Genomic DNA, 24347 nt, shown 5'->3' on the forward strand with positions numbered 1-24347 from the left:
AATACAGGAGAAGGGAGACAATACAGGACAGAGCAGACAATACAGGACAGGGGAGACAATACAGGACAGAGCAGACAATACAGGAGAGGGGAGACAATACAGGACAGAGCAGACAATACAGGGCAGGGGAGACAATACAGGACAGAGCAGACAATACAGGACAGGGGAGACAATACAGGACAGAGCAGACAATACAGGACAGAGCAGACAATACAGGACAGGGGAGACAATACAGGACAGAACAGACAATACAGGACAGGGGAGACAATACAGGACAGGGGAGACAATACAGGACAGAGCAGACAATACAGGACAGGGGAGACAATACAGGACAGGGGAGACAATACAGGACAGGGGAGACAATACAGGACAGGGGAGACAATACAGGACAGGGGAGACAATACAGGACAGAGCAGACAATACAGGACAGGGGAGACAATACAGGACAGGGGAGACAATACAGGACAGGGGAGACAATACAGGACAGGGGAGACAATACAGGACAGAGCAGACAATACAGGGCAGGGGAGACAATACAGGACAGAGCAGACAATACAGGACAGAGCAGACAATACAGGACAGAGCAGACAATACAGGACAGAGCAGACAATACAGGACAGAGCAGACAATACAGGACAGAGCAGACAATACAGGACAGGGGAGACAATACAGGACAGAGCAGACAATACAGGACAGGGGAGACAATACAGGAGAGAACAGACAATACAGGACAGAGCAGACAATACAGGACAGAGCAGACAATACAGGAGAAGGGAGACAATACAGGACAGAGCAGACAATACAGGAGAGGGGAGACAATACAGGACAGAGCAGACAATACAGGACATGGGAGACAATACAGGACAGAGCAGACAATACAGGACAGAGCAGACAATACAGGGCAGGGGAGACAATACAGGACAGAGCAGACAATACAGGGCAGGGGAGACAATACAGGACAGGGGAGACAATACAGGAGAGGGGAGACAATACAGGACAGAGCAGACAATACAGGACAGAGCAGACAATACAGGACAGAGCAGACAATACAGGACAGAGCAGACAATACAGGAGAGGGGAGACAATACAGGACAGGGGAGACAATACAGGAGAGGGGAGACAATACAGGACAGAGCAGACAATACAGGACAGAGCAGACAATACAGGACAGAGCAGACAATACAGGACAGGGGAGACAATACAGGACAGAGCAGACAATACAGGACAGAGCAGACAATACAGGACAGAGCAGACAATACAGGACAGAGCAGACAATACAGGAGAGGGGAGACAATACAGGACAGATCAGACAATACAGGACAGATCAGACAATACAGGACAGAGCAGACAATACAGGACAGAGCAGACAATACAGGACAGGGGAGACAATACAGGACAGATCAGACAATACAGGACAGGGGAGACAATACAGGACAGAGCAGACAATACAGGACAGAGCAGACAATACAGGACAGAGCAGACAATACAGGAGAGGGGAGACAATACAGGACAGAGCAGACAATACAGGACAGAGCAGACAATACAGGACAGAGCAGACAATACAGGACAGAGCAAACAATACAGGACAGGGGAGACAATACAGGACAGAGCAGACAATACAGGAGAGGGGAGACAATACAGGACAGAGCAGACAATACAGGGCAGGGGAGACAATACAGGACAGGGGAGACAATACAGGAGAGGGGAGACAATACAGGACAGAGCAGACAATACAGGACAGAGCAGACAATACAGGACAGAGCAGACAATACAGGACAGAGCAGACAATACAGGAGAGGGGAGACAATACAGGACAGGGGAGACAATACAGGACAGAGCAGACAATACAGGACAGGGGAGACAATACAGGACAGAGCAGACAATACAGGACAGATCAGACAATACAGGACAGAGCAGACAATACAGGAGAGGGGAGACAATACAGGACAGAGCAGACAATACAGGACAGATCAGACAATACAGGACAGAGCAGACAATACATGACAGAGCAGACAATACAGGACAGAGCAGACAATACAGGACAGGGGAGACAATACAGGACAGAGCAGACAATACAGGACAGAGCAGACAATACAGGACAGATCAGACAATACAGGACAGGGGAGACAATACAGGACAGGGGAGACAATACAGGACAGAGCAGACAATACAGGACAGAGCAGACAATACAGGACAGATCAGACAATACAGGACAGAGCAGACAATACAGGACAGAGCAGACAATACAGGACAGAGCAGACAATACAGGGCAGGGGAGACAATACAGGACAGAGCAGACAATACAGGACAGAGCAGACAATACAGGACAGAGCAGACAATACAGGACAGAGCAGACAATACAGGACAGAGCAGACAACACAGGAGAGGGGAGACAATACAGGACAGATCAGACAATACAGGACAGGGGAGACAATACAGGACAGAGCAGACAATACAGGACAGAGCAGACAATACAGGACAGAGCAGACAATACAGGACAGAGCACACAATACAGGACAGAGCAGACAATACAGGACAGAGCAGACAATACAGGACAGAGCAGACAATACAGGACAGAGCAGACAATACAGGACAGAGCAGACAATACAGGACAGGGGAGACAATACAGGACAGGGGAGACAATACAGGACAGAGCAGACAATACAGGACAGGGGAGACAATACAGGAGAGAACAGACAATACAGGACAGGGGAGAGACAATACACCACAGATTAGACAACACAGGACAGGGGGAGAGACAATACACCACAGATTAGACAATACAGAGCAGACAATACAGGACAGAGCAGACAATACAGGACAGATCAGACAATACAGGACAGAGCAGACAATTAAAAAAATTTGTTTTTACCTTTATTTAACTAGTCAGTTACAAACAAATTCTTAGTATTACAGTTTATATTATATTGTCCAGTATTACAGTTTATATTATATTGTCCAGTATTACAGTTTATATTATATTGTCCTGTATTTCAGCGTTATATTATATTGTCCAGTATTACAATTTATATTATATTGTCCAGTACTACAGTTTATATTATATTGTCCAGTATTACAGTTTATATTATATTGTCCAGTATTACAGTTTATACTATATTGTCCAGTATTACAATTTATATTATATTGTCCAGTACTACAGTTTATATTATATTGTCCAGTATTACAGTTTATATTATATTGTCCAGTATTACAGTTTATACTATATTGTCCAGTATTACAATTTATATTATATTGTCCAGTATTACAGTTTATATTATATTGTCCAGTATTACAGCGTTATATTATATTGTCCAGTATTACAGTTTATATTATATTGTCCAGTATTACAGTTTATATTATATTGTCCAGTATTACAGTTTATAATATATTGTCCAGTATTACAATTTATATTATATTGTCCAGTATTACAGTTTATATTATATTGTCCAGTATTACAGTTTATATTATATTGTCCAGTATTACAGCGTTATATTATATTGTCCAGTACTACAGTTTATATTATATTGTCCAGTACTACAGCGTTATATTAGTTAAACAGACATAAAACACCAAGGACAGGATCAAAAGTATTCAGTGTGGATACAAAACAACGACAGTGCACTTGATTTATAAATGAATCTCTGTTACAATGCAGCCGCGACTCTGTCTTTGGTGACCTTGAACCTCGGAAGTCAGCTAGCTTCCTACAGCATGATGACATCAGACATATGGATGCGAACCAAATGGCATCCCATTCCCTATATAGTGCACTACTTTAGACCAGGGACCCATTCCCTATATAGTGCACTACTTTAGACCAGGGCCCTATCCCCTATATAGTGCACTACTTTTGACCAGAGCCCTATTCCCTATATAGTGCACTACGTTGGCAATGAAAGGGTGCCACTGGGGAAGCAGACACACTTCAGAGACTCTCGATGCTTTTTGTCATTCACTTTGGGCGTGGCAAAAATATGGCAACTAACTCGCTTTCTTACCAAATAATAAATAATTGATGCGATCACAGATTGTTTGATGGTAAGATAAACTTAATGGATGGACGAGGGCATGGCAACACTAAAATCAAACATGTAGGTTGCTAATGTCACCAGACAAGCTAGTTGAATTTAAACAAGTGCATCCAGTGATAAACTATGCTGGTTAGAATGCTAATGTTGATGTCACATAGCGCTGATGGTGTTAGCTAGCAATTAGCCAATTGGCTTACAGTATACAGAGCTGACTTTATGTAACGTTAGCATCTGACAAACTAAATGCTAGAGGTTAGCTGCTAGAGGTTAGCTTACATACGAATAAAAACACAAGCTGGACACTAGTTGATAGCCCAACACTAGTTGATAGCCCAACACTAGTTGATAGCCCAACACTAGTTGATAGCCCAACAATAGTTGAAAGCCCAACACTAGTTGATAGCCCAACACTAGTTGATAGCCCAACAATAGTTGATAGCCCACCACTAGTTGATAGCCCAACACTAGTTGATAGCCCAACACTAGTTGATAGCCCAACACTAGTTGATAGCCCAACACTAGTTGATAGCCCAACACTAGTTGATAGCCCAACACTAGTTGATAGCCCAACACTAGTTGACAGCCCAACACTAGTTGATAGCCCAACACTAGTTGATAGCCCAACACTAGTTGATAGCCCAACACTAGTTGATAGCCCAACACTAGTTGATAGCCCAACACTAGTTGATAGCCCAACACTAGTTGACAGCCCAACACTAGTTGACAGCCCAACACTAGTTGATAGCCCAACACTAGTTGATAGCCCAACACTAGTTGATAGCCCAACACTAGTTGATAGCCCAACACTAGTTGACAGCCCAACACTAGTTGATAGCCCAACACTAGTTGATAGCCCAACACTAGTTGATAGCCCAACACTAGTTGATAGCCCAACAGATAACAATTGACCAGCAAAGAAACCAACAAGTGTGTGCTGTTGTATCATTTTCTATTAGCCTATCAGGTATCAGTGTCTGTTAGCCTATCAGCAGTTTTTATTCCTCACTATAGACCACTGGGCAGTGGGGCAGACATCAATATCACTGGGCAGTGGGGCAGCCATCACTATCACTGGGCAGTGGGGCAGCCATCACTATCACTGGGCAGTGGGGCAGCCATCAATATCACTGGGCAGTGGGGCAGCCATCACTATCACTGGGCAGTGGGGCAGCCATCACTATCACTGGGCAGTGGGGCAGACATCAATATCACTGGGCAGTGGGGCAGCCATCAATATCACTGGGCAGTGGGGCAGCCATTACTATCACTGGGCATTGGGGCAGCTATCACTATCACTGGGCAGTGGGGCAGCCATCAATATCACTGGGCAGTGGGGCAGCCATCAATATCACTGGGCAGTGGGGCAGCAATCAATATCACTGGGCATTGGGGCAGATATCACTATCACTGTTCACTGGGGCAGTCATCAATATCACTGGCAGTGGAGCAGCTATCACTATCACTGGATGGTGGGGCAGCCATCAATATCACTGGGCATTGGGGCAGATATCACTATCACTGGGCAGTGGGGCAGATATCACTATCACTGGGTGGTGGGGCAGCCATCAATATCACTGGGCAGTGGGGCAGATATCACTATCACTGGGTGGTGGGGCAGCCATCAATATCACTGGGCATTGGGGCAGATATCACTATCACTGGGTGGTGGGGCAGATATCACTATCACTGGAATTGGAGCAGCTATCAATATCACTGGCAGTGGAGCAGCTATCACGATCACTGGGTGGTGGGGCAGATATCACTATCACTGAGCCGTGGAGCAGCTATCACTATCACTGGGCAGTGGGTCAGCTATCACTATCGCTTGGCAATGGGGCAGATATCACTGGGCAGTGGGGCAGCTATCACTATCACCTGGCAGTGGTGCAGCTATCACTATCGCTTGGCAGTGGGGCAGATATCACTATCGCTTGGCAGTGGGGCAGCTATCACTATCGCTTGGCAGTGGGGCAGCTATCATTGTACCTGGCAGTTGGGCAGATATCACTATTGCTTGACAGTTGGGCAGATATCACTATAACCTGGCAGTGGGGCAGCTATCACTATCGCCTGGCAGTGGGGCAGATATCACTATCACTGGGCAGTGGGGCAGATATCACTATCACTAGGCAGTGGGACAGCCATAACTATCACTGGGCACTGGGGCAGCCATCAATATCACCGGCAGTGGGGCAACTATCACTATCACTGGGCGGTGGGGCAGATATCACTATCACTGGGCACTGGGGCAGCCATCAATAACACTGTCAGTGGGGCAGCTATCACTATCACTGGGCGGTGGGGCAGATATCACTATCACTAGGCAGTGGGACAGCCATCACTATCACTGGGCACTGGGGCAGCCATCAATAACACTGTCAGTGGGGCAGCTATCACTATCACTGGGCGGTGGGGCAGATATAATTATCACTGGGCGGTGGGGCAGATATCACTATCGCTTGGCACTGGGGCAGATATCACTATCGCTTGGCACTGGGGCAGATATCACTATCGCCTGGCACTGGGGCAGATATCACTATCGCCTGGCAGTGTGGCAGATATCACTATCGCCTGGCAGTGGGGAAGCTATCACTATCACATGGCAGTGGGGCAGATATCACTATAACTGGGTAGTGGGGCAGCTATCACTATCACCTGGCAGTGGGGCAGATATCACTATCACTGGGTAGTGGGGCAGATATCACTATCGCCTGGCTGTGGGGCAGCTATCACTATCACCTGGCAGTGGGGCAGCTATCACTATCACCTGGCAGTGGGGCAGCTATCACTATCGCTTGGCAGTGGGGCAGATATCACTATCACCTGGCTGTGGGGCAGCTATCACAATCACTGAGTAGTGGGGCAGCTATCACTATCGCCTGGCAGTGGGGCAGCTATCACTATCACTGGGCAGTGGGGCAGCTATGACTATCACTGGGCAGTGGGGCAGCTATCACTATCACTGGGCAGTGGGACAGCCATCACTATCACTGGGCAGTGGGGCAGCTATGACTATCACTGGGCAGTGGGGCAGCTATGACTATCACTGGGCAGTGGGGTAGCTATCACTATCACTGGGAATTGGGGCAGCTATCACTATCACTAGGCGGTGGGGCAGATATCACTATCACTGGGCAGTGGGACAGCCATCACTATCACTGGGCAGTGGGGCAGCTATCACTATCACTGGGAATTGGGGCAGCTATCACTATCACTAGGCGGTGGGGCAGATATCACTATCACTGGGCAGTGGGGCAGCTATCACTATCAATGAGCAGTGGGTTGGAACAGAACAGTACTCTGTTAGAGTGGGAGGGGTGAGAGAGAGGGGGGGGGGGGAGAGGAGAGAAAAGGAAAAAACAATTCAGGGAGTAGATGGGGTGGTTTGGGGTAGAAACATAGGCAGTAGTAACCCCACTAGTATAAACCCCATTAGTAGTAATCCCAGTAGTAGTAATCCCAGTAGTAGTAATCCCAGTAGTAGTAATCCCAGTAGTAGTAACCCCAGTAGTAGTAACCCCAGTAGTAGTAATCCCAGTAGTAGTAGTAATCCCAGTAGTAGTAACCCCAGTAGTAGTAACCCCAGTAGTAGTAATCCCAGTAGTAGTAACCCCAGTAGTAGTAATCCCAGTAGTAGTAACCCCAGTAATAGTAACCCCAGTAATAGTAACCCCAGTAGTAGTAATCCCAGTAGTAGTAATCCCAGTAGTAGTAATCCCAGTAGTAGTAATCCCAGTAGTAGTAACCCCAGTAGTAGTAACCCCAGTAGTAGTAACCCCAGTAGTAGTAACCCCAGTAGTAGTAACCCCAGTAGTAGTAACCCCACTAGTATAAACCCCATTAGTAGTAATCCCAGTAGTAGTAATCCCAGTAGTAGTAATCCCAGTAGTAGTAACCCCAGTAGTAGTAACCCCAGTAGTAGTAATCCCAGTAGTAGTAGTAATCCCAGTAGTAGTAACCCCAGTAGTAGTAACCCCAGTAGTAGTAATCCCAGTAGTAGTAACCCCAGTAGTAGTAATCCCAGTAGTAGTAATCCCAGTAGTAGTAACCCCAGTGGTAGTAGTAACCCCAGTAGTAGTAATCCCAGTAGTAGTAACCCCAGTAGTAGTAACCCCAGTAGTAGTAATCCCAGTAGTAGTAACCCCAGTAGTAGTAGTAACCCCAGTAGTAGTAATCCCAGTAGTAGTAACCCCAGTAGTAGTAACCCCAGTAATAGTAACCCCAGTAGTAGTAACCCCAGTAGTAGTAACCCCAGTAGTAGTAATCCCAGTAGTAGTAACCCCAGTAGTAGTAATCCCAGTAGTAGTAATCCCAGTAGTAGTAACCCCAGTAGTAGTAATCCCAGTAGTAGTAACCCCAGTAGTAGTAATCCCAGTAGTAGTAATCCCAGTAGTAGTAACCCCAGTAGTAATAACCCCAGTAGTAGTAACCCCAGTAGTAGTAATCCCAGTAGTAGTAATCCCAGTAGTAGTAACTCCAGTAGTAGTAACCCCAGTAGTAGTAATCCCAGTAGTAGTATCCCCAGTAGTAGTAATCCCAGTAGTAGTAACCCCAGTAGTAGTAACCCCAGTAGTAGTAATCCCAGTAGTAGTAACTCCAGTAGTAGTAACCCCAGTAGTAGTAATCCCAGTAGTAGTATCCCCAGTAGTAGTAATCCCAGTAGTAGTAACCCCAGTAGTAGTAATCCCAGTAGTAGTAATCCCAGTAGTAGTAACTCCAGTAGTAGTAACCCCAGTAGTAGTAATCCCAGGAGTAGTATCCCCAGTAGTAGTAATCCCAGTAGTAGTAACCCCAGTAGTAGTAACCCCAGTAGTAGTAATCCCAGTAGTAGTAACCCCAGTAGTAGTATCCCCAGTAGTAGTAATCCCAGTAGTAGTAACCCCAGTAGTAGTAATCCCAGTAGTAGTAATCCCAGTAGTAGTAATCCCAGTAGTAGTAATCCCAGTAGTAGTAACCCCAGTAGTAGTAACCCCAGTAGTAGTAATCCCAGTAGTAGTAACCCCAGTAGTAGTAACCCCAGTAGTAGTAATCCCAGTAGTAGTAATCCCAGTAGTAGTAACTCCAGTAGTAGTAACCCCAGTAGTAGTAATCCCAGTAGTAGTATCCCCAGTAGTAGTAATCCCAGTAGTAGTAACCCCAGTAGTAGTAACCCCAGTAGTAGTAACCCCAGTAGTAGTAACCCCAGTAGTAGTAATCCCAGTAGTAGTAACCCCAGTAGTAGTAACCCCAGTAGTAGTAATCCCAGTAGTAGTAACCCCAGTAGTAGTAATCCCAGTAGTAGTAATCCCAGTAGTAGTAACCCCAGTAGTAGTAATCCCAGTAGTAGTAATCCCAGTAGTAGTAACCCCAGTAGTAGTAATCCCAGTAGTAGTAACCCCAGTAGTAGTAACCCCAGTAGTAGTAACCCCAGTAGTATTGACCCCAGTAGTAGTAACCCCAGTAGTAGTAATCCCAGTAGTAGTAACCCCAGTAGTAGTAATCCCAGTAGTAGTATCCCCAGTAGTAGTATGGGGGTATGGGGTGGGAGAGAGTTTCAGGGGGTATGGGGTGGGAGAGAGTTTCAGGGGGTATGGGGTGGGAGAGAGTTTCAGGGGGTATGGGGTGGGAGAGAGGTTCAGGGGGTATGGGGTGGGAGAGAGGTTCAGGGGGTACGGGGTGGGAGAGAGGTTCAGAGGGGTATGGGGTGGGAGAGAGGTTCAGGGGGTATGGGGTGGGAGAGAGTTTCAGGGGGTATGGGGTGGGAGAGAGGTTCAGGGGGTATGGGGTGGGAGAGAGGTTCAGGGGGTACGGGGTGGGAGAGAGTTTCAGAGGGTATGGGGTGGGAGAGATGTTCAGGGGGTATGGGGTGGGAGAGAGGTTCAGGGGGTATGGGGTGGGAGAGAGGTTCAGGGGGTATGGGGTGGGAGAGAGTTTCAGGGGGTATGGGGTGGGAGAGAGGTTCAGGGGGTACGGGGTGGGAGAGAGGTTCAGGGGGTACGGGGTGGGAGAGAGTTTCAGAGGGTATGGGGTGGGAGAGATGTTTAGGGGGTATGGGGTGGGAGAGGTTCAGGGGGTACGGGGTGGGAGAGAGTTTCAGGGGGTATGGGGTGGGAGAGAGTTTCAGGGGGTACGGGGTGGGAGAGAGTTTCAGAGGGTATGGGGTGGGAGTGATGTTCAGGGGGTATGGGGTGGGAGAGGTTCAGGGGGTACGGGGTGGGAGAGAGTTTCAGGGGGTATGGGGTGGGAGAGGTTCAGGGGGTACGGGGTGGGAGAGAGTTTCAGGGGGTATGGGGTGGGAGAGAGGTTCAGAGGGTATGGGGTGGGAGAGAGGTTCAGGGGGTACGGGGTGGGAGAGAGTTTCAGGGGGTATGGGGTGGGAGAGAGGTTCAGAGGGTATGGGGTGGGAGAGAGGTTCAGGGGGTACGGGGTGGGAGAGAGTTTCAGGGGGTATGGGGTGGGAGAGAGGTTCAGAGGGTATGGGGTGGGAGAGAGGTTCAGAGGGTATGGGGTGGGAGAGAGTTTCAGGGGGTATGGGGTGGGAGAGAGGTTCAGGGGGTATGGGGTGGGAGAGAGGTTCAGGGGGTATGGGGTGGGAGAGAGGTTCAGGGGGTATGGGGTGGGAGAGAGGTTCAGAGGGTATGGGGTGGGAGAGAGTTTCAGGGGGTATGGGGTGGGAGAGATGTTCAGGGGGTATGGGGTGGGAGAGAGGTTCAGGGGGTACGGGGTGGGAGAGAGGTTCAGGGGGTATGGGGTGGGAGAGAGGTTCAGGGGGTACGGGGTGGGGGAGAGGTTCAGGGGGTATGGGGTGGGAGAGAGGTTCAGGGGGTATGGGGTGGGAGAGAGGTTCAGGGGGTATGGGGTGGGAGAGAGGTTCAGGGGGTATGGGGTGGGAGAGAGGTTCAGGGGGTATGGGGTGGGAGAGAGGTTCAGGGGGTATGGGGTGGGAGAGAGGTTCAGGGGGTACGGGGTGGGAGAGGTGGGGTCAATAAGCTCCTATCGGCTGGCAGTTAGAGCTAGTTAATTAGAAGATGATGAGACCCTGATCTAAGATCAGTTTTGCCTTATATCTCCTATTGGTTACGGCTAGGACTTGTTCAGGGAAAACTGATCCTAGGTCTCTGCTGACGGGATTGTGGCAGTTTGAGCAGAGTGGTCCCTCTATGCTGTCTGAGAGTTTTTAGGTCTAGTGACAGTCGGCAGTTCGCCTCCTATTGTGCTACTGTAGCGAGCAGTGTATATAGACGACTACTGGACAGTTTAACAGTCACACAGACCAGACTAATGCCATGCAGACACAGAACACAGGGAAGATTCACCTCCCAACAGAGGGAGATGGGGGGGGGGGGGGGAGTTAGGGGCTGGTCAGTGTGGGGGGGTAAGATGGGGGGGCTAAGGTCCACCTTGCAGGGCCTCTATCAGAGTGTCAGTGATCTAGTCTAGCTCCAGTAGGGGCTCCAAGCCTTTAACAACATCAGAGAGAGGAAGGGTATTTCCTCAGTCCTCCACTCTTCTCTACTATTTCCTTCCAGTTCCCTGTCAACCAGGAAGTTCGTGTTATACCGTCTGAATCCAGCTATACGTCCGTTCTTATCTTGGTGATGTTGACATAGTTTGTGTTAGCCAGCGTGTTAGTGTTAGCATTACCTAGCGTGTTAGCATTAGCCAAGGTGTTAGCATTACCTAGCGTGTTAGCATTAGCCAACAGGGTGCAGTTGCCTGTCTTCAGGCTTTCTGCTCTGAAGTCTTCAGTGCTGTGGTACAGCGCAGCTTCCTGTATCTCCATGTAGTCTGACTTACTGAGGGGGGATCCACTCCCGCTACTGCTGCTCTTCTTCTGGTCCTCGGCTGAGTCGGCCTTGGGGGCAACGGGAGTGTTCAGGTACTGCGCCTGCTCCTCGCCCTCCGTCTCCCTGTGGTAGAAGTAGTTGAAGTTGGACACGATGACAGGAACTGGTAAGGCAATGGTCAGCACGCCGGCGATGGCGCAGAGCGATCCAACGATTTTCCCGCCGATGGTGGTGGGCACCATGTCGCCGTAGCCGACGGTGGTCATAGAAACCACGGCCCACCAGAAGGCTTCTGGGATGCTACTGAACTGGGAGTCCGCCTCGTCGGCCTCAGCGAAGTAAACAGCGCTGGAGAAGAGGATGACTCCAATGAAGAGGAAGAAGATGAGGAGGCCAAGCTCCCGCATGCTGGCCTTCAGGGTCTGGCCCAGGATCTGGAGCCCCTTGGAGTGTCTGGACAGCTTGAAGATCCTGAACACCCTGACCAGACGGATGACCCTGAGGATGGCGAGAGACATGGCCTGCTGCCCCGTCTGCCCGTCCTCCGGTTTCTCTGCCAGCTCGGTACCCAACGTGATGAAATATGGAATAATCGCCACAATATCGATGATATTCATAATGTTACCGAAGAACCCGGCTTTACTAGGACACGCGAAGAAGCGGACGAGGAACTCGAAGGAGAACCAGATGATGCAGAGCGTCTCCAGGATGAAGAAGGGATCCGTGAAGTAGGAGGAGGTGTAGGAAGACGAGGAGTTGTTGAAAGGCTGGAACACATTGTTGTCTTCATGGTCGTTCCGGAACACGGGGAGGGTCTCCAGGCAGAAGGACACGATAGAGATCAGGATCACCATGACGCTGATGATGGCGATGATACGGGCCGCGCCGGAACTCTCGGGATACTCAAACAGCAGCCACACCTGTTCAAGTTCACGCACGCACGCACGCGCACACACACACACACACACACACACACACACACACACACACACACACACACACACACACACACACACACACACACACACACACACACACACACACACACACACACACACACACACACACACACACACACACACTTATCAAATTGACAGCAGATAGAAAACATTCTCTGAGACATTTGCTAATAACAGAATAAAATATTTATATTGAGTTTATATTGACTAGACAATGTGCCACCAATAAATAACAATTGAATGTACCTGTCTCTGGAACTCATTCTCTGGGAGAGGACGCTCTTCTTCCTTAATGAAGCCCTCATCCTGTCTGAAGATCTCGATGGCCTCTTCACCCAGCTCATAGAAGCGGATCTCCTCTGAAAAGATGTCTAGAGTGACATTAACCGGCCTGCGCAGTTTCCCTCCTGACTGGTAGTAGTACAGGATGGCATCGAAACTGGGCCGGTTCCTGTCAAAGAAATACTCGTTCCTCAGAGGATCAAAGTACCTGGAGAGAGAGCGAGAGAGATTCATTGCAAGTAGTAGATACAACCACAAATGCAGAACAATAACAGATAACGTTATAAAAACTAAAGTACCAGTAAAGTATTGACGTCGCTGTCTTATCTCATTCTCTTCTTGGGGTTAATAGTCCAAAAAGCTTAGTGTTGACAGGACAATAAACAGTAAAGTATTGAAGTCCCTATCTTACCTCCATCTCTTCCTGGAGATAAGCATCTTTCATAGTCCAAAAAGCGTATGAATACACACAGTGTTCAAAAATATTGGAGTGTTGGCTTTCATACTTTTTGAATTCAGCCTCAAACGATTTCTCCAACTGTCAACACATTGAAATGAATAGAGGACGATGCAGCAAGGTTACGCAGCAACGGTCGTGGCAACAAACAACGACAGACAACATTGTTGTTTGGTTCCTAAAATGATCTACTTAGTACAGTTCCATTTCCTAATAAACAACTCAAGGTCTCCCTGGTCTCACATACCCGTAACATACTGTCCTCTCGTAAAGTACTCAGCAAGTATACAACCTTGTTCTAAAATGGATTAAATAAATACAACTCCTCATCAATTTACACACAATAATGAGAAATTATAGCAAAAGTTCTTACAAATAAAAAAACAGAAACACCTTACTTATTTACATAAGTATTCAGACTCTTTGCTGTGAGACTCGAAATGGAGCTCAGGTGCATCCTGTTTCCATTGATCATCCTTGAGATGTTTCCTCAACTTTATTGGATTTAAACCGTGGTAAATTCAATTGATTGGACATGATTTTGAAAGGTACACACCTGTCTATATAAGGTTCCACAGTTGACTGTGCATGTCAGAGCAAAAACCAAGAAATGAGGTCAAAGGAATTGTAGAGCTCCAAGACAGGATTGTGTCAAAGCACAGCTTTGGGGTAGGGTACCAAAACATTATCTGCAGAATTTAAGGTCCCCACGAACACAGTGGCCTCCATCATTCTTAAATGGAGGAAGTTTGGAACTCTTACTGGCCAAACTGAGCAATTAGGGGAGAAGGGCCTTGGTCAGGGAGGTTACCAAGAGCCCGATGGTCACTATCAGAATGCTCCAGAGTTCCTCTGTGGCGATGGGAGAACCTTCCAGAAGGACAACCATCTCTGCAGCACTCCACCAATCAGGCCTTGATGGTAGACTGGCCAAATGGAAGCCACTCCTCAGTAAAAGGCACATGGCAAGGCTACCTAAATTCTACCATCATATTGATTGCGCTACGTGCATGGGCAATACGCTCGACCACTGCTACTCTAACTTCCGCGATGCATACAAAGCCCTACCCCATCTTCCCTTCAGAAATCCGAGCATGACGCCATCTTGCTCCTACCGTCTTATAGGCAGAAATTCAAACAGGATGTACCAGTGACGAGAACCATTCAACGCTGGTCAGACCAATCGGAAGCCACGCTTCAAGATTGTTTTGATCACGAGGACTGGGATATGTCCCGGTCGGCCTTAGAGAACAACATCAACCGCTGACTCTGTGAATGCGTTCATAAAGAAGTGCATTGGAGATGTTGTTGATGTTGTGACTCTTAAACCCTAACCAGAAACCATGGATGGATTCGCGTAAAACTGAAAGTGCAGCATTTAACCGTGGAAAGAGGTCTGGGAATATGACTGAAAGTAAACAGTGTAGTTATTCCCTCTGCAAGGCAATCAAACAAGCGAAATGCCAGTACAGGGACAAGGTGGAGTCGCAATTCAACGGCTCAGACACGAGATGCATGTGGCAGGGTCTACAGGAATTCACGGACTACAAAAAGAAAACCAGCCACATCACGGACACCGACGTCACACTTCCAGACAAACTAAACATCTTCTTAGCCCCCCCGTCTCCTTCTCCAATGCTGACCCTCGCAAGGCTGCTGGCCCAGACGGCATCCCAGCTGGCTGGTGTATTTACGGACACATTCAATCTCTCCCTATCCCAGTCTGTTGTCCCCACATGCTTCAAGATGGCTACCATTGTTCCTGTACCCAAGAACTCTAAGATAGCTGAGCTAAATGACTACCGCCTTGTAGTGCTCACTTCTGTCATCATGGTGAGCTTTGAGAGACTAATCAAGGATCATATCACCTCCACCTTACCGGCCACCCTAGACCCACTTCAGTTTGCATACCGCCCCAACAGATCCACAGACGATGCAATTGCCATCGCACTGCCCACTGCCCTAACCCATCTGGGCAAGAGGAATCCCTATGTAAGAATGCTGTTCATTGACTACAGCTCAGCATTCAACACCACAGTACCCTCCAAGCTCATCATTAAGCTTGTGGCCCTGGGTCTCAACCCCTCCCTGTGCAACTGGGTCCTGGACTTTTTGACAGGTTGCCCCCAGGTGGTGAAGGTAGGTAACAACACCTCCACTTTGCTGACCCTCAACACTGGGGCCCCACAAGGGTGCGTGCTCAGCCCCCTCCTGTACTCCCTGTTCACCCACGACTGCGTGGCCATGCACGCCTCCAACTCAATCATCAAGTTTGCAGACGACACTACAGTGGTAGGCTTGATTACCAACAACGACAGGGACAGGGTCTACAGGGAGGAGGTGAGGGCACTCAGAGTGTGGTGTCAGGAAAACAACTTCTCACTCAATGTCAACAAAACAAAGGAGATGATCGTGGACTTGAGGGAGCACCCCCCTATCCATATCAAAGGGACAGCAGCACAGACAAACTGAAATGGTCCACCCACACAGACAGTGTGGTGAAGAAGGTGCAACAGCGCCTCTTCAACCTCAGGACGCTGAAGAAATTTGGCTTGTCGCCCAAAACTTATACAGATGCACATTCGAGAGCATCTTGTCAGGCTGTATCACAGCCTGGTACAGCAACTGCACTGCTCTCAAACGCAAGGCTCTCCAGAGGGTAGTGAGGTCTGCACAACGCATCACTGGGGGCAAACTACCTGCCCTCCATGACGCCTATAGCACCTGATGTCACAGGAAGGCCAAAAGATCATCAAGGACAACAACCACCCGAGCCACTGCCTGTTCACACCGCTACCATCCAGAAGGCGAGGTCAGTACAGGTGCATCAAAGCTGGGATAGAGAGACTGAAAAACAGCTTCTATCTCAAGGCCTTCAGACTGCTAAACAGCAATCACTAACTCAGAGACGCTGCTGCCTACACTGAGACCCAATCACTGGCCACTTTAATAAATGGATCACTAGTCACTTTATACAATTCCACTCTAAATAATGTCACTTTAATTACATTTACATTTACATTTAAGTCATTTAGCAGACGCTCTTATCCAGAGCGACTTACAAATTGGATTATGTTTACATATTTTACATTACTCATATCACATGTATATAGTGTGTTTTATACCATCTATTGCACCTTGCCTATGCTGCTTGGCCATCACTCATCCATATACTTACATGTACTGTTGAAGTGGGACGTTTACATACACCTTAGCCAAATACATTTAAACTCAGTTTTTCACAACTCCTGACATTTAAAGCTCAACTTTAGCAATATCTGGATTTCCCATTAATCACAGCAAATCCTGCAATCAACCCGATACCATTTTTGTTATCGTTGACAGCCCTAATAGTAACCTATATAAGTGGTATAGTTACCTCATCCTCTTCTTGGGGTTAGAGTTAGGGTTATGATCAATACAGGATAATAACCTATATAAGTGGTATAGTTACCTCATCCTCTTGTTGGAGTTAGAGTTAGGGTTATCATCAATACAGGATAATAACCTATATAAGTGGTATAGTTACCTCATCCTCTTCTTGGGGTAAGAGTTAGGGTTATGATCAATACAGGATAATAACCTATATAAGTGGTATAGTTACCTCATCCTCTTGTTGGGGTAAGAGTTAGGGTTATGATCAATACAGGATAATAACATATATAGGTGGTATAGTTACCTCATCCTCTTCTTGGGGTCCCCCAGCAGAGTTTCAGGGAACTGGGAGAGGGTTTTTAGCTGCGTCTCAAAGCGCAGCCCGGAGATATTGACGACTACGCGCTCGCAGCACTCGTGGCTCAGTTCCGGTTCGTATGTGTCGTCCCCCGGGTCCCCTGTAGCAACCGTCATGGTAGAGGAGTAAGGCGGGGCCTGCAGCGTTCAGATGGGCAGCGGGGGGGGGGCGCAGTAGCGGAAGGACCGCGGGGGGGGGGGGGGAGCAGAGGAACACACAGGTTGGGCAGTTGTGACCTGGAGAAGACAGAACAGGTTGGGCAGTTGTGACCTGGAGAAGACAGAACAGGCTGGGCAGTTGTGACCTGGAGAAGACAGAACAGGCAGTTGTGACCTGGAGAAGACAGAACAGGTTGGGCAGTTGTGACCTGGAGAAGACAGAACAGGTTGGGCAGTTGTGACCTGGAGAAGACAGAACAGGCTGGGCAGTTGTGACCTGGAGAAGACAGAACAGGCTGGGCAGTTGTGACCTGGAGAAGACAGAACAGGTTGGGCAGTTGTGACCTGGAGAAGACAGAACAGGCTGGGCAGTTGTGACCTGGAGAAGACAGAACAGGCTGGGCAGTTGTGACCTGGAGAAGACAGAACAGGCTGGGCAGTTGTGACCTGGAGAAGACAGAACAGGCTGGGCAGTTGTGACCTGGAGAAGACAGAACAGGCTGGGCAGTTGTGACCTGGAGAAGACAGAACAGGCAGTTGTGACCTGGAGAAGACAGAACAGGCTGGGCAGTTGTGACCTGGAGAAGACAGAACAGGTTGGGCAGTTGTGACCTGGAGAAGACAGAACAGGCTGGGCAGTTGTGACCTGGAGAAGACAGAACAGGCTGGGCAGTTGTGACCTGGAGAAGACAGAACAGGCTGGGCAGTTGTGACCTGGAGAAGACAGAACAGGCAGTTGTGACCTGGAGAAGACAGAACAGGCTGGGCAGTTGTGACCTGGAGAAGACAGAACAGGTTGGGCAGTTGTGACCTGGAGAAGACAGAACAGGCTGGGCAGTTGTGACCTGGAGAAGACAGAACAGGCTGGGCAGTTGTGACCTGGAGAAGACAGAACAGGCTGGGCAGTTGTGACCTGGAGAAGACAGAACAGGCTGGGCAGTTGTGACCTGGAGAAGACAGAACAGGCTGGGCAGTTGTGACCTGGAGAAGACAGAACAGGCTGGGCAGTTGTGACCTGGAGAAGACAGAACAGGCTGGGTAGTTGTGACCTGGAGAAGACAGAACAGGTTGGGCAGTTGTGACCTGGAGAAGACAGAACAGGCTGGGCAGTTGTGACCTGGAGAAGACAGAACAGGCTGGGCAGTTGTGACCTGGAGAAGACAGAACAGGTTGGGCAGTTGTGACCTGGAGAAGACAGAACAGGCTGGGCAGTTGTGACCTGGAGAAGACAGAGCAGGCTGGGCAGTTGTGACCTGGAGAAGACAGAACAGGCTGGGCAGTTGTGACCTGGAGAAGACAGAACAGGCTGGGCAGTTGTGACCTGGAGAAGACAGAACAGGCTGGGCAGTTGTGACCTGGAGAAGACAGAACAGGTTGGGCAGTTGTGACCTGGAGAAGACAGAACAGGCTGGGCAGTTGTGACCTGGAGAAGACAGAACAGGCTGGGCAGTTGTGACCTGGAGAAGACAGAACAGGCTGGGCAGTTGTGACCTGGAGAAGACAGAACAGGCTGGGTAGTTGTGACCTGGAGAAGACAGAACAGGTTGGGCAGTTGTGACCTGGAGAAGACAGAACAGGCTGGGTAGTTGTGACCTGGAGAAGACAGAACAGGCTGGGTAGTTGTGACCTGGAGAAGACAGAACAGGTAGTTGTGACCTGGAGAAGACAGAACAGGCTGGGTAGTTGTGACCTGGAGAAGACAGAACAGGTAGTTGTGACCTGGAGAAGACAGAACAGAGAAACAGAAACATATTAACCAGCTTGTTTCACATTCATTTTAAAACACATAATAATCTATATAATGAATAATGTTATAGCTTCGGTACAATCTTGTCTGCTTGTATTAGTGACTCGGTCTCGACCTTTAAGTCTTTATTGAAGACTCATCTCTTCAGTAGGTCCTATGATTGAGTGAATTGTGGCTAAGGGGTGTGAAGGTGAACAGAAAGGCACTTGAGCGATGAACCGCCATTGCTGTCTCTGCCCTGCCGGTTCCCCTCACTCCACTGGGATTCTCGGCCTCTAACCTTATTACAGGGGCTGAGTCACTGGCTTACTAGTGCATCACTTGAGTGGGTTGAGTCACTGACGTGATCTTCCTGTCCAGGTTGGCGCCCCTCTCGGGTTCGTGCCGTGGGAGAGATCTTTGTGGGCTATACTCGGCCTTCTCTCAGGGTAGTAAGATCTTCCTGTCCAGGTTGGCGCCCCTCTCGGGTTCGTGCCGTGTGAGAGATCTTTGTGGGCTATACTCGGCCTTCTCTCAGGGTAGTAAGTTGGTGGTTTGAAGATATATCTTCTTAGGGCTAGGGTCCTTTTTTCTCAATTTCCGCCTGACTGACGTGCCCAAAGAAAACTGCCTGTTGCTCAGGCCCTGAAGCCAGAATATGCATATAATTGGTATCATTGGAAAGAAAACACTTTGAAGTTTGTAGAAATGTTAACATAATGTAGGAGACTATAACACAACAGATATGGTAGGAGAAAATCCAAATAAAAACCAACCAGAATTTTATTTCTGAGAGCCCATGCTCTTACAATGGAAAGTATAGGGGCATTCTGAATTCCAGCTCCCAGGATGCAATTCCTCAGGAACTCCTCTCCCAGGATTCCACAGGGTGTCAACACTCTATGTTCAAGGTTTCAGGCTTCCAAAACGAATGAGAGAGAACAGTTTTAGTACAGGGACACAGTCTTGGAAATTCGTGTTTGGGTGCGCGATGAAGACAAGACGCATCTGCATATATCTGTTTCCTATTGAACATACTTCTTTCCAAAATAAATATTATAGTTTGATTACATTTTAGGGTGTCTGAGGAGTAAATAGAAACATATTTTGACTTGTTTTAACAAAGTTTAGCGATAGATTTTTGGATTCCTTTCTCTGCATGTTGAACAGGTGGATTACTCAAATCGATGGCGCCAACTAAACAGACTTCTTAGGATATAAAGAAGGATTTTATCTAACAAAATGACACTACATGTTATAGCTGGGACCCTTTGGATGACAAATCAGAGGAAGATTTTCAAAAAGTAAGTGAATATTTAATCGCTACTTGTGAATTTATGAAACCTGTGCCGGTGGAAAAATATTTTCATGTGGGGTGCTGTCCTCAAAACAATCGCATGGCATGCTATCGTTGTAATCGCTACTGTAAATCGGACAGTGCAGTTAGATTAACAAGAATTTAAGCTTTCAACTGATATAAGACACATGTATCTACCTAAATGTTTAATATCCATACTTTTTATGATTATTTATTTGAATTGCGTACATTCCAGTGTCACCGAAAGTTGTCCCGCTAGCGGGACAACTAGCCCTAAATATCCCTCTAGTGGTGTGGGGGCTGTGCTTTGGCAAAGTGGATTGGGTTGTGTCCTGCCTGGTTGGCCCTGTCCGGGGGTATCATCGGCCACAGTGTCTCCCGCACCTTCTGTCTTGAACCTCTGAATGATCGGCTATGAAGAGCCAAATGACCTTTTCTCCTGAGGTGCTGACTTGTTGCACCCTCTACAACCACTGTGATTATTATTATTTGACCCTGCTGGTCGTCTATGAACGTTTGAACATCTTGGCCATGTTCTGTTATAATCTCCACCCGGCACAGCCAGAGGAGAACTGGTCAACCCTCAGAGCCTGGTTCCTCTCTAGGTTTCTTCCTAGGTTCCAGCCTTTCTAGGGAGTTTTTCCTAGCCACCTGGCTTCTACATCTGCAGATGGCTTTATAAAATACATTTGATTGATTGACGGTTATGAGTTCTCTTTCATACGAGCCACAGATCAATAGTATCCCCAGTCATACCAGATCAACTCTTCTATAGGCCAGTTAGACTACCAGGATCACCTGATTAGCTGCCGAGAGCTCCATCCAGTCCATAAATCTCTATGGTACACTAATATGGTTCCCTAATCCCTACTTAAAAAAAAAAAGTAGTGCACTATTAGGGAATAGGGTTCCATAGGGCTCTAGTCTAAAGTAGTGCACTATATAGGGAATAGGGTTCTATAGGGCCCTGATCTAAAGTAGTGCACTATATATAGGGGATGGGGTTCTATAGGGCTCTGGTCTAAAGTAGTGCACTATATATAGGGAATAGGGTTCTATAGGGCCCTGGTCTAAAGTAGTGCACTATATAGGGAATAGGGTTCTATAGGGCCCTGGTCTAAAGTAGTGCACTATATATAGGGAATAGGGTTCTATAGGGCTCTGGTCTAAAGTAGTGCACTATATAGGGAATTGGGTTCTATAGGGCCCTGATCTAAAGTAGTGCACTATATATAGGGAATAGGGTTCTATAGGGACCTGGACTAAAGTAGTGCACTATTAGGGAATAGAGTTCTATAGGGCCCTGGTCTAAAGTAGTGCACTATATATAGGGAATAGGGTTCTATAGGGCTCTGGTCTAAAGTAGTGCACTATAATAGGGAATAGAGTTCTATAGGGCCCTGGTCTAAAGTAGTGCACTATATATAGGGAATAGGGTTCTATAGGGCCCTGGTCTAAAGTAGTGCACTATATATAGGGAATAGGGTTCTATAGGGCCCTGGTCTAAAGTAGTGCACTATATATAGGGAATAGGGTTCTATAGGGCCCTGGTCTAAAGTAGTGCACTATATAGGAAATAGGGTGCTATTTGGGACACACTGTGTCTATATTTACATAATGGAGAGCAGATTGGTAATATTTGATCTGGTAAAGGCCTTTATCAGCCGAGCGGAACTAGGTATGCATTATACAAGAGGTCTGAATGAAATATTAAACCAGAGACAAATTGGCTGGAATTATCCTCGGCAGTTATGAATCACAGGCTGACACACACACCAGCATGACATTACCATCTTAAATACACACCAGCATGACATTACCATTGTAATACCATCTTAACTACACACCAACATGACATTACCATCTTAAATACACACCAGCATGACATTACCATTGTAATACCATCTTAAATACACACCAACATGACATTACCATCTTAAATACACACCAGCATGACATTACCATTGTAATACCATCTTAAATACACACCAACATGACATTACCATCTTAAATACACACCAGCATGACATTACCATGAAATTAACAGCTTAAATAAACACTGGTATCATTGTTCATCGCTCATTGGATGTGGCTTGCAAACTATTACAGACTACAAAGGGAAGCACAGCCGAGAGCTGCCCAGTGACACGAGCCTACCAGACGAGCTCAATAACTTCTATGCTCGCTTCGAGGCAAGTAACACTGAAACATGCATGAGAGAATCAGCTGTTGCGGACGACTGTGTGATCACGCTCTCAGCAGCCGATGTGAGTAAAACCTTCAAACAGGTCAACATTCACAAGGCAACAGGGCCAGACGGATTACCAGGACGTGTACTCCGAGTACACGCTGACCAACTGGCAAGTGTCTTCACTGACATTTTCAACCTCTCCCTGTCTGTCTGTAATACCAACATGTTTCAAGCAGACCACCATAGTCTCTGTGCCCAAGAACACAAAGGTAACCTGCCTAAACGACTACCGACCCGTAGCACTCACGTCTGTAGCCATGAAATGCTTTGAAAGGCTGGTCATGGCTCACATCAACACCATCATCCCAGAAACCCTAGACCCACTCCAATTTGCATACCGCACCAACAGATCCACAGATGATGCAATCTCTATTGCACTCCACACTGCCCTTTCAGACCTGGTCAAAAGCAAGAGCTATGTGAGAATGCTATTGATTGACTACAGCTCAGTGTTCAACACCAGTTTTAAATCAAAGTCTGAAAAACTTCACAGCATTAAATATACCTTAGTATAAGACAAGTATCACACAACTAATCCACAAATGAATCAATGATAATAACTAACGATGTTTTATGTTGATAACTTTGATAACGTCATAGATATAATTTTATAATAGTTCAAATGGAGCTTGTGTAACAGTGTTGCTTCCTTTCCTTGCTGAGTGATCCGGGTCACGGTACCAATGTAACAGTGTTGCTTCCTCTCCTTGCTGAGTGATCCGGGTCACGGCACCAATGTAACAGTGTTGCTTCCTCTCCTTGCTGAGTGATCCGGGTCACGGCACCAATATAACAGTGTTGCTTCCTTTCCTTGCTGAGTGATCCGGGTCACGGTACCAATGTAACAGTGTTGCTTCCTCTCCTTGCTGAGTGATCCGGGTCACGGCACCAATATAACAGTGTTGCTTCCTTTCCTTGCTGAGTGATCCGGGTCACGGCACCAATGTAACAGTGTTGCTTCCTCTCCTTGCTGAGTGATCCGGGTCACGGTACCAATGTAACAGTGTTGCTTCCTCTCCTTGCTGAGTGATCCGGGTCACGGCACCAATGTAACAGTGTTGCTTCCTCTCCTTGCTGAGTGATCCGGGTCACGACACCAATGTAACAGTGTTGCCTCCTCTCCTTGCTGAGTGATCCGGGTCACGGCACCAATGTAACAGTGTTGCTTCCTCTCCTTGCTGAGTGATCCGGGTCACGGCACCAATGTAACAGTGTTGCTTCCTCTCCTTGCTGAGTGATCCGGGTCACGGCACCAATGTAACAGTGTTGCTTCCTCTCCTTGCTGAGTGATCCGGGTCACGGCACCAATGTAACAGTGTTGCTTCCTCTCCTTGCTGAGTGATCCGGGTCACGGCACCAATGTAACAGTGTTGCTTCCTCTCCTTGCTGAGTGATCCGGGTCACGGCACCAATGTAACAGTGTTGCTTCCTCTCCTTGCTGAGTGATCCGTGTCACGGTACCAATATAACAGTGTTGCTTCCTTTCCTTGCTGAGTGATCCGGGTCACGGCACCAATGTAACGGTGTTGCTTCCTCTCCTCGGCCCAACCTGGCCTCCAACCAGCAACCCTCTGAACACATCGACAACTGTCACCCATAAAAGATTGTTACGTATCACTCCACAAAAGCAGAGCAAAGGAAACAACCGCTTCAAGGTCTCAGAGCG

At 47.7% G+C, this 24347-nt stretch overlaps 2 protein-coding genes across 2 annotated transcripts in view; one reads left to right on the forward strand and one right to left on the reverse strand.

Moving 5' to 3' along the window:
* Positions 1 to 11577, forward strand: part of LOC139541905 (uncharacterized) — a 54629-nt gene extending 43052 nt beyond the window's left edge. Inside the window, exons 2-3 of the mRNA XM_071346786.1 lie at positions 7426 to 8705; positions 11540 to 11577. Of these exons, the coding sequence (XP_071202887.1) occupies positions 7426 to 8705; positions 11540 to 11577 (1318 nt within the window). The remainder of the gene's footprint in view (positions 1 to 7425; positions 8706 to 11539) is intronic.
* LOC139543165 (potassium voltage-gated channel subfamily A member 2-like) lies at positions 10971 to 17389 on the reverse strand. Its single transcript, XM_071349415.1, has 3 exons — positions 17175 to 17389; positions 13003 to 13246; positions 10971 to 12717 (listed from the first exon to the last, which is right to left on the reverse strand). Exons 1-3 carry the CDS (start codon positions 17342 to 17344, stop codon positions 11584 to 11586), a joined length of 1548 nt encoding a protein of 515 aa, XP_071205516.1. The 5' UTR covers positions 17345 to 17389; the 3' UTR covers positions 10971 to 11583.
* Between the last annotated feature and the right edge of the window lie 6958 nt (positions 17390 to 24347).

Source organism: Salvelinus alpinus, chromosome 17 (assembly GCF_045679555.1).
Source record: "Salvelinus alpinus chromosome 17, SLU_Salpinus.1, whole genome shotgun sequence".
NCBI lineage: Eukaryota > Metazoa > Chordata > Actinopteri > Salmoniformes > Salmonidae > Salvelinus > Salvelinus alpinus.

Bases quoted from the DNA above. Each gene is read 5' to 3' on its own strand.
- LOC139543165 (XM_071349415.1), bottom strand. From the start codon at position 17,344: ATGACGGTTGCTACAGGGGACCCGGGGGACGACACATACGAACCGGAA. The intron at 13,247-17,174 runs GTAACTATACCA...CTCTCTCTCCAG, and splicing joins GACCCCAAGAAGAGGATGAG to GTACTTTGATCCTCTGAGGA. The intron at 12,718-13,002 runs GTACATTCAATT...GAACTTGAACAG, and splicing joins AGAATGAGTTCCAGAGACAG to GTGTGGCTGCTGTTTGAGTA.